The sequence below is a fragment of the Pholcus phalangioides genome, unplaced genomic scaffold (assembly GCF_987345545.1).
Source record: "Pholcus phalangioides strain wild (caught in Gottingen) unplaced genomic scaffold, Ppha-v1.0 ptg000017l_1, whole genome shotgun sequence".
Lineage (NCBI taxonomy): Eukaryota > Metazoa > Arthropoda > Arachnida > Araneae > Pholcidae > Pholcus > Pholcus phalangioides.
In genome coordinates, this window is record NW_028301610.1 from 23231052 (window position 1) to 23242563 (window position 11512).

The 11512-nt window shown below is 36.8% G+C and overlaps 1 protein-coding gene across 1 annotated transcript in view; it reads left to right on the forward strand.

The window, feature by feature from the left end:
* Nucleotides 1-1865: 1865 nt before the first annotated feature.
* Nucleotides 1866-11512, forward strand: part of LOC149072559 (carnitine O-palmitoyltransferase 1, liver isoform-like) — a 117481-nt gene continuing 107834 nt past the window's right edge. Inside the window, exon 1 of the mRNA XM_089246150.1 lies at nt 1866-2250. Coding sequence (XP_089102276.1) covers nt 2124-2250 — 127 coding nt within the window. The 5' untranslated portion in view covers nt 1866-2123. The remainder of the gene's footprint in view (nt 2251-11512) is intronic.

Here is an 11512-nt window from a genome sequence, read left to right on the forward strand (position 1 = left end):
GGGAGAAGTGTCAAAAATCACTGAATTTTTTTGACAGAATATAATCTATATATGACATCATCTTTTTCTCAGCCACCTGCATTTTGCCTGTTGTGGCCTTGTATTTGTATTTATGTTTTACTAATTACGATATTCGTATACAAATAGCACTGTTATTTTAACAAATCTCTAATTTTCTCTCTCTAAAAACGGATTTTACGATAAGAGTCGTACTAACGATAACCGAACTCGAAGTTTTTGTCGGCGGCTGCATATTCGACTTACTGAGATTTGACTGTTATATATTTTATTGTAGTGTTTATTATATTATTATTGTGTTATATAACTGATTTTTAATGTCATTTTTATGTGAATGCATAATTGTCGATCTGAGTTTCCATTATTTGTTTCCTATGGGGAAGTTTGATTCGATACACGAGCGATTCTCTCTCAGATAACGAGCACGTTGGCGAAACGAATTAAACTCGTTAACCGAAGTTATACACACGTATGACACACAATAAATTTTAAATATATGTTACACAAAAAGTTACAAACTAATGCAATTATATTATATACTGTTCATTTGTATGATCTCCTCATACACTTTAGATAATTGATAAATATACAAATTACTGATAAATATACATAGTTTTAAAAAATTTACATATAGACAGGGAAATGAAAAAATCCTTATTATTGTATTACTGTTTTGAAAACATTTTGCAAAACTAAAAACATTATAATTTAACCTCATATTAGTATGATTAGTAGCGTGTGTTGATATAGATTCAATATTTTTTGGAGCAGTGTTTAACTCTCTGAAACTCTTTTTGAATAATGTTTCATTTGTTTTCGGTGCTTGATATTCATTTCTTAGTCTAGTTCAAGGGTGCTCAACCTGTTGAGGAGTGCGGGCCACTTCATTCGTTTGAAACGTGTCGTGGGCCACATAAGTGATATGTAAATGCACCGCGAGTCACTTGAATGATATGGAACAGCGCTCTAGATAATTCAAGTGATCTGTAAATATGCCACGGGTCAATTAAGTGAACTGGAAGTGTACTTCGGGCCACTTAAGTGAGGTAAGAATGTACCATGTTGAATGCTAGCCATTTAAGTGATCTAGAACAGCGTCCCAAGTAACTGACACAGCGGGCCACTTGAGTGGCCTGGGAATGTGCCGCGGGTCACTCAAGTGATTTGGGAATGTGCAGCGGGCCACTTAAGTGATCTGAGAATGTGCCGCGGGCCACCTAAGTGACTTGCGACAGATTCTTACTTCACATAAGTGATTTAGAACAGCGTTCCAGGTCACGTACGTGGTTTAAGAATGTGCCGATGGTCACTTAAGGGGGATCTGGTTAGGTGCTGCTTGGCTCATTTTTACAAAATTAAGTTTGAGGTCACGGGTCACATCAGATGACTCCGACGGCCACGTTTGACCTGCGGGTCATAAGTTTAGCATGTGTGGTTTTGTTGATGATCTATATTTTGATTCTTTATCAACTATCCTTCATTTGTTATTGCAAATTTTATTTGTCTATACATAGTTTTGTCTTATGGTTAACGAGTGACACTCAGTTCTGTTTTGGTTAGATGGATTATTATAAGTTTAAGCCTGAAACTTTGACAATAAAATATACGCGTGACATAATTTTATCGAGTAGGACTAAACGAGGAAGACATATAAAAGCAATAAAGTGCTTCAAAAAGCAAGAAAGGGTGAAGGACACATGCGATGGCAGCCTTAACAGTACGGAACAGTGCAATGCCATTTTCTTTCCTCTAAAGCTAATTGATCCTCATAAGATATCGAAGAAAAAACACGTGCTTCTTCGGTAATATCCAACGTAATTCCTTGTGTTTCCTTATGCTTTTTCTTTACCCAATTTTTTGTGGATGCTTAAAAGGATGGGAGATTGTTAGCAAACAATAGAGATGGTTTTTCTCGTTCATGGTGTCCCCAGTTGAACTTCACCCGCGATCTCTTTGGGCAATGTTTTTAGGTTTAGGTCGAATGAATCGATCGATTTTTCTTGCCTAAAAGATCTCATAAGAAAGGAACAGCAGTTTTCTTTTTAAGTTTAGGATCTGATTTCATAAAAGTTTCAATTTTTTTAAATTAGTGTAGTAAAGCAAAAATGGCATTAAAAGTGAAGGTGACAGGAACTTTCTGTCCGAGCCAGCAATTGAAGAATACCGTGAGCGTCACCTACAAGGCGGTCGGTGTCTTCCGGTCAAAAGTGCTGACGTTAGTGTCCCCTCAAGGTAAGAGACAAGATTTTTATGGTGATATGTGACTTTTATTGCACTCCTACTGAAACTTATTGAATTAATTTTTTTGAAAAATAGAGTTACCATTTGCGTAAAATCTTGGAAAGCAGAGACGAGGCGGCCCCCTGGGTCGGCATGATTACAGGGGTGGCATTTTTTATGACAGATTTAATATGACGATCTTTTCACACTCGGAAAATTTTACACATCAAAATAATTTTGAAGGGAAAGCGCGTTGTGTGCATAAATAAGTGCAGGTAAATATAATACTTTTCAATGTTTGAAATGCTCTATTGTTCAACTCTTTGCTATTCAATGCTTGATTCATCTCAACACACCTCCTTCCTTGCACTTCCAAAAAGTGTCACTTATCTCTAGAGAAGCTGGTTTGTGAAAAAAAATCAGGTTCTTTCTCTTTTTTTGTTAAAGATCTTTACACTCTTTATCAACATTTTTCCGAATGACTTTCCTTTCTTTAGTCGATTTCCTCATCACAAATTTGGATGCCTTGTTCATCTCCCGACAAATGCCTCTTTCATCCAACACCATAATAGAAGAATCTCTAGTGTCGTGCTGTTTGGCTCCGGAATGTTCTGACTGCCCATTTCTGTATATCTATATCTGTTCTTTATACCAGGGTAAAGTTTCTCGCGGAACCTTTGATAGTCATAAGGCTGGTCCCCGGTACCCTTGATGATAATGAGGCTGTTTTACGGAACTCAAATTTTTTTTGTACATTTAATCCAAAAAAAAAAAAACGTGTCCCTACCGTTTCCCTCAACAAAATCATAGCCCCAGGGCAAAATGAAAAAGGGCCTAGGCAGCACCTCTTAATTTACATATTTATTGTCATAAATCATTGTGCCAGATCTTATCGCGGAAGCTCCTATTCTATGCAGAATTGAGATCCTTGCATGGCCCCCACAAAAAGAGTGGGTCGGGCAGGGCTCCTGCCCGGGGACCCGATATAATTCTCATCAGATGTGATTCTATTTTTGTTTTCACACTACAAATTCATATTAGAGGGGGGTCCCGTGAAGAGTTTGAACGGGGGGAGGGGTACCAAAGATCTCGGCCTAGGGCCCTAGTACGGGATGTGGGGCCATGGGTCTCCGTGTCGTGCCCGGTGGAACTTATGGATGGGATTCACGATGTTGGAGACCTGCCAACCTATTAGGATCCGGTTCCTAATTTCAATCGAAGAAATGTAACAGTTTTATTTGATAGGTGGCATAAGCGGTTCTAGTTCATTGATGTCTTTCTCACATGTCGATCTACAGGGCAATTCTAAATTCATGGGACAAACTTTAAAAGGTGATATAAGACACATTTAAACAAACATTTTTGATCGTAGAACGTGCTGTTGAATTGCAATAGCAAAGGGGGAGAACGATTTGCTGATTTTTTCTGATGGATTTGCTGCGATACGTGCCATCATTCATTCCAGGGTGCAAATGCACACTCGGGTTGGATTGGAGTTCGGTTTTTTTATAGTTGCAAGGACCATCAAGGTTATGCTGCGCCAAATAATGATTAAGCTGTACTTAGGTTGCACTATGAGAAATCTACCACATTACAATACCCTGTGCCCTGGTCACGAGCATTGGCGTACGCATGATCGACTTTTGGGGGGGGGGGGAGGGCATTGCGTTCGGGGAGTACAAGGAATCTCTCCCATTTACTGAAATATTTGGAAATATTTTAAATTTTTGATCGTTTTGGGAAGTGCACCTGCCTACTATGTTCTCTCCTGCGTACTACACCTCTGGTGACAAACGTATGAACTCAGGGCCGTTACTTCGCTAGAATATTTCACTGCAACGTATAAATAAAAAGTTAGGAAAAACATTTATGCTATGCAACCTAACAACACGTAAGCAACATAACGCGGCGAATCATGATTTTAAAAACAAAGGGATGAGGAGAGCGTTTCTTGGATTTTCAATAAATGCATTTTATATTTGGATTCAATAAATATATTAATTTTTCAATTTTCATGTTTTCTCCTAAAAATGCGTAAAAACATATTTGCGATACTTGATTGAACAAACTTTTTCTTATTATTTTAAGTAAATTTTACCTAAAATTTTGATGCGTTATATGATATATATGCTAAATAGCTCAATTAATCCTTTGAAGGGCAGACATTTTCCAAAACCCATAGGAAAAAATGTAAACAAGTGCGCCCACTATGGGACCACCCTCTCCCTTCAAAGAAGAATTATTATATTGATTTGATATATTTTTCTCTATCGGAACGTTTTTATTTATGAAATTCTCTCGTGACATCTTAAATCATCGTTACACACGCCCCCCCCCCACAAGGGTATTGTGACCAACACTTTGGGAACCATTGTATCAAGGTAATAGAGGTGAAGAGAGAAAACTCTTTTCAGACAGTCGTATCTAAAGGGCGGCAAAACAGTGTTCGCCTCAGGCGGCAGAATTTCTAGGACCGGCCCCGGATACATAGTTAGTGTCGATGTATTGAGTTCCACTTGCCTCAGCGCAGGAAAAACGTTGGAAAAGTGTAAACCTCTGAATTCCTACTTTACCTTAAATGACATCATAATTATATTTGAATGACATAAAAATAATACGAATGGAAGAAATTAACCAAGAAATCAATATTAGACAAACTCTCACTTTCAGGAATAGTCGAAATGTAAAAGGCACAACAGGTAGCGACATGACACAAACCTAACTAATCTATATGAAATCTCCTTGTAACCTTGTATGAGTAGCTAACGTACAAATTACATTTTTACTGAGAAATAGAGTAAGTACGAAAAAAAAAAATTCCACTAGAGACTGTTCCCAGAAGCTAACTAAATTTTACAAATCGTGTAGTTCTACATAATTTGTAAAGTTCTATTAAAAATAAGTTTATTTTTTTTTACGTAAATGCTACATAATATGAATATTTACCTGATGTAAAACATTTTTCAAATTTTTTTTCCAATGATTGAGAAAAAAAGGCCTAGGTAAGGACTTTCTGGATCACGCCGTATATTTAAAAGGTGTTTTCCCATGAACAGAGAGAGAGTATATCTCTTTATACATTTTATGCATTAACTCTGTTTCCGAACGGACTTTTATCCTCTGTCACTAAAGAAATCACTCAACCTGACTGGATCTAGAAGGCAATATGCGGATTCTAATCAGGATTCATACCTTATTTTGCTTTTCGTGTAAGTTTAGTCTGGAAGTTGTTACTGGAAAATATTTTTAGGCTATTGGTAAGTATAGTGTACACCAAGGGTGCTCAACCTTTTCAAGAGTGCGGGCCACTTCATTTGTTTAAAATGTGTCTCGGGTCACATAAGTGACCTGCAAATGTGTCGCGGGCCCCTTAAGAGATCTGGTTATGTGCTGCTTAGTTCATGTTTACAAAATTGAGTTTGAGGTCGCGGACTTTAGGTTGAGCATGTATGGTGTACGCTATTTGTTTTATTATTTTGATGCCAGCGTATCTGATGACGACGAAGTTTTCCCGATATACCAGTACGTATTATTATTCTTCCATTAAAAATCTTAATTTTTATTTCAATGAGTGGTTATATCAGGAGGATATACGGGCGATTACTCTTGTCACGTAAGACTACCTCTCCTTGTCGGATCAAATTTTGGGGACGTTTTCTTACTCCGGATGTCTTTTGAACAAAGAATCATCTCCATGTGGGAATTTATGTTACTCCAGAAACATTCCCACGACCAACAGACAGCACCGTAACGATAATAAAAAAATATATAATAATTCAATCTTTCTTTTCAATGATTGTTACAATTAGAACAATCAGAGCATGAGAAATGTCGATTTTCCAGCGAGTAAGTCAGAGGACAGTATTGTGAAATGGACATGTGATAGGTTATCATCACCAACTATCTTTCTCTAAACAACCTCTGGGTCATGTCCAGTGTCGTACAACGGAAAGGTCATGGCTGTGGAAAATGAGTGCAGAAAACTCTTGATGGTACCATTTCTTTTTTTTTGTTATTTAGCGCAACAAGGAAAAGATTTTTCCTAAAAATACGCTCGCGTACGTCGTGGTTTTTTTTTTTCTGGCTTACGTTACTTATGTTATATAATCTCATGAATATATGTCTAGTAATCTGTCTTATTTCTTGCTGATCGATCTTATTTACTAGGTATACTTTACTTCTATTAATTAGACTTATTTCTCTGTGCCACTTGAACCAACTTAACCCTCTATGATCCCATGTATGTATACAGGGTGCACAGCTAACAGCACGCACCGCAAGTTACTGGTGAACAGTTGATCCTAGACACATACTTCCAATTAAAAAAAATATCCAAATAACGCTTGGAGACCTCAGATAAGACATTCATATTGCGAGGGGTTGTATAGTTATTAAAATAAAAAAAATAATTTTTTTACGCACACCCAGTTAGAAAGTAGTTGTCCCGTCTCTCCTGAAGCCAACAAAAAAAATGTCACATTCTACGCGCAATATCAACTGAAATACAGTATTTGAATTCAAAAATTTGAAAAAATGTTTTAAAAGAACAGTGTAAACGAACTGAAGAGTTTTACCCCCCATTTATGCTGTTTTTCAACAACTTTTCTATGTTTTTTTTAAAAATTAAAATATCTCAGCGAATATTGCACTTGAAAACCTGGAAGTTTTTTCTGTTGGCCACAGGAGAGACGTGGCTACGATTTCTAATTGGGTTTTTGAACACGGTGTCCGTATAAAAAGTCAATTTTTTTTTTAACTTTTATAACTATACAACCCCTTGCAATATGAATGACTTATCTCTGAGGTCTACATCTTATTTTTATATTTTTTCTAATTGGAATTATGCCTCTCGGGTCAACGTTTCGACAGTAATTTGTGGTACGTGCTGTTAGCTATGTACCCTGTATTTGAATATACATGGAAAATTACATGGTATATAAAAAAAGACCCTTTTATACCTATTTTATACCTTTTCAAAAAAGTCTCTTCGCGTTCTCCTAAAGTCATTCTTCCACTTTTTCGAGGCTTCGTTCGTCCTGGACTGGAGTATTCTGTAAGGGTTTAAAGACCATACCTACAGAGGGACATAGACTTGGCTAAAGGGGTGCAGAGAAGAGCTACGCGTGTTCTTATTGGCACACGGGGATTGAGTTATGAAGAAAGACTTTCATTTTTTTAAATATGTTTACATCGGATGAGCGCAGGTGTCGGGGAGATATGATCGAAGTATTCAAAATTTTGAACGGGATGGATAAGATGGACCATGAACTTTTAGTACCGCCAATCGACTGCTTTTACAAGGGGGCACCAGTATCGATTGGTAAGGGACGATGCGAGGTTATGGTGTCGCAGGGAATTTTTCTCTAATAGGGTTGTTAATAAATGGAATAGCTTACCCCCGGAGGTAGTAAATTGTAACACAATTGACACGATTAAAAAGAAATACGATAAACATGTTTGGGGTAAATCGAGAAGCTATCCATACTTAGAATAAGACAACCATAATATTCTTTATGGACATTGTACCATGTGTATATATTGTTTATAATTTTTGTGATTGTTTTTAATTGGGTTGCAGTGTTTTTGAATTATATGACATCCATATTTGTTATGGGCATCTTTTTCTCAGCCACCTCGTTGGGCATTTTGCCTGTTGTGGCGTTGTATTTGTATTTCTTTTCTCATTTTTTAGGTATTTTGGAAGAAACATCTTTTAGTGTCATTTCAGTACAGAACACGGTTGCTATCTAGAAAGAGTTGATTCCGTGTTGATGTCATTTTTTGAGAGCGACTCAAACACTTTACGTGTTCAGAGATTAATAAGGTTGCACAGAACTGAGAGAGAGAGGGGATTTGAAAATAAAACTCAAAACTTTGCTGAAGAAGATTTTATCTGTTTATAAAAAACATTAACTTCAAGGCAAACTATATATTTTACTCTTAATTAACCATTTTAGTTAATTAAAAAATCGGATTAATTTAATTGCTGTGCTGATGAATAGTTGAACTTAAAATATGCTAAAGAAACCAATTTACACCATTTTTTTTGTGAAAAAAAGGATGTTTTCAATTCGTTTTTATGAGGGTAAATGATAGAGGATTAACGAACTTACAACTACAGGAAAATCAGTGTTGGTTTTTACAATTATTAGGTCTGAATTGTTTTGAGGCAAATTTCATATTTTCCGAATTGTTTCGAGAGAAATCATGTAAAGATTACTTTATTTTTTATTGAAAAAAAACTATCATATTGTGTAAAAACAAAGATCTGAAGTGGATTGACAAAATGTAGATAGGGCATCTTGTCCCTTTTGAGGCTGGTTTTGGCTGTCGCGTCAAGTCAAGGATATTGATCTATGCTTTTTCAGAGGTTATAAATAATCAGTCATGGCTCCCACATCCTGGAGCAGGGCCCCTAGGCTCCTGTTAGACCAGACAAGGCCCGGGCTCTGTCCCTTTCGGGGGGACGAAGCTGGGCTGGAAGAGATCTCGGCAACGGGATAAGTCCGGTGGCAGAGACCCTGGCGTTCATTCATTCATTGTCCCTTTCGGGATATAAGCCCTTTACCAGCGTGGGTTGGGCCATGCTGGGGGGGGGGGAGAAATAGGCTGTCTAGGCTGGGACTTTTGGCGGACCCCCGATCAGACTTTTCACAAGCTCTTTTATAGTGAATTTATAGCGTGAAAAAACCAAAAATGATGAGAATCGTCCTGGGCCCTGTCAGCTCCACATTTGTGGGAGCCATGATCAGAGTAATTCGCGAACCAATGAAGTTAAAAAGACTGTTTTGCAAAGAAAGGGTGGCTGTGAAGCTGGATTTATTGTCAAAATAATTAGTTTGTTTTTGACTAATGGATGAAGCTGTCGGGTTGCAGCTTTACCGCTGATTTCTTACTGGAAGAAATATGGGGCTATTAAGTCAAAGGGACTGTTGTAAAAAGTTTTTGACAATGATGAACGATATGAAGCAATGTTACGAAACAGCAGTATTCAAGATTTGCAAGCGCGACAAGCGCTACAGGCAGTCACCTTCATGCAAGATGGACCAACAACCGCATATATATTATATGCCATACCTACACGTGTGAAACGATTACTACCAAAGCCGCTTGAAAGATGGCTCTTAATGCAGCTTTGATTACTACGCTCAACATTTGGGGAGGATCGTGTCCTCAGTCGATCCTTTCCGCATGCATGGCCACCCAGATCTGACTCCTTGTGACTTTTCGCTGTGGGGATATTTGAAGTCAAAGGTCTACTACATCATTAGCAACATTGAAAGATGCAATCCGGCAACATGTGCATACCATACCAATCGAAACGTTGCTTAATGCTGTGAACAGCGTTGTTTCTTGTCTGAAATCTGTGCTATTGAATGAAGGTTGGCTTATTGAAAAATTGTAAGAGGAAAGTTAATCTCTCTGACATACTATACTAGATAGTGCATAGGAGTTCAGCGCCATCTGTTAGTCAAAAAACTAACCGATCTAGCATTGTTTTCCCATTTTTTTTTGGCTATCGATCCGGATTCATAGCCACCCTTTCTGTGAAAACTGGTTCGCGAATTATTGAATTTTAATGTTTATCCTGACCTTTGGATCGCCCAGTATACAAAGTGCCCTGCATTTTCAACAATCTCGTTGACAGTATCAATGAGACATACTACGCTGAATAGTAATTACGGTGATGTAACTAATATTACAACTTTCTTCAATTCTTTCTACACATTGCCAATATTTTAATTTTTTAGTTTGGAATTAGTTTGTACTGGTTATCGCCTACTACAACGACCAACTCCTTATGAACTTTTATTCTTAACTTTTGAAAAGATGTGCTCGAATTTAACAAACGGAAAATACATTCTCTAATAACTCACCTTCTCACCTTACTTTTTATTCTATGCGCAATCGTATATCAAACCATAACCAATCTCTAGATAACATTACGAGCAACAAATAAGACAACAAATTTATCAACGATGAGAAATCAATAAAAGATATTGCTTCGATTTGTTTTTGAATTAAAAATCAATTTTATTTTATAATTGTAATTTTCCGAACATACAAAACACATGAGTCAGAAAACTCGTAAATGGCATTTGTAATCCATTCACGTATTGGATGATAGTTCCCTATTAAGTTACGATAAAATTCCCGTTAACAAAAAAATAGTTTTCTTTAGAGGACGATTGATTGCTATCTCATAAGAATAAAAGAAATGGCTTTTTAGTAGGAAAACAAAGATAAATATCTAAAGAAAGAGCTCTTGTTATATCGCAAAAGAACAGCATAATTAGTTCATAGGACAGAGACCTTTTAATAGTCACTGTTCTTATGTCATCCTTGAAAACACGTTTGGAGTATTTATTAAGTTATTATTATTATGTAATAAAATAATAATTATCATCTCGAGTAATTGTAGATAACTATCATTACGCGTCACCGTAAATAATTATTCGTTTTCGTTTTAGAGTTCATTCTAAAATGGTTGCAAAGGCAATGCTTTTTGCGAATACAAAGTAATCTTGTTACAAATCTTTTTAACCCTTTAAGCGGTTTTCAAAATTTCCTTGATCCGCAATATAGATGCCATAGTGGGAATCACTAAACGAGTGGTTCTTAACCAGGTTTGTGGGAAAGCTTTTTTGGGGAGCAAGATGGAGCAAAAATTTAACATGTTGACTTGATTATTCAAGAAAATTGAAATGATGTAAAAAAAAAATGGAATATTTTAATTCAAAAATATAAATCGTGTCTGCATTTTGACACTAGATTCTCCAATCTGACAAAGGGACCCGAATTACTTAAGATTTTATTTAGATTGAATTTTCCTCAAAAACTACTCATCCGAAGCTGCCAAATTTTCAGGATATCTTAATGAGACCATGGGCGAGAGATTTATACAATAAAAAATAGTTCGATTTTTTTGGCTACCAGGTGAAAAAGCTGAGCTTTTTTATTGCATTTTCTTTTTTCCCATGGTCAATATAGCGTACATACCAATCTTCAATGAAACACACCCACCAGAACTGGTGCAACATAAGTCTGAGCAGTGACAGTACTGTATACTGAAACTACTCGGACCTATATAGCGCCCGTTCTGGTGGACGTATTCCATTGGAACTTGGTATATGCGCTATATGGGAAATAGGAAACTGTAACAAAAAGCACCACTTTTTCACTTGACGGTCAAAAATTGAACTATTTTTGCTTAAATCTCTCCCCCCATGGTCTCATTAAGATATCCGGAAAATTTGATTGTATTCGGAAGAAT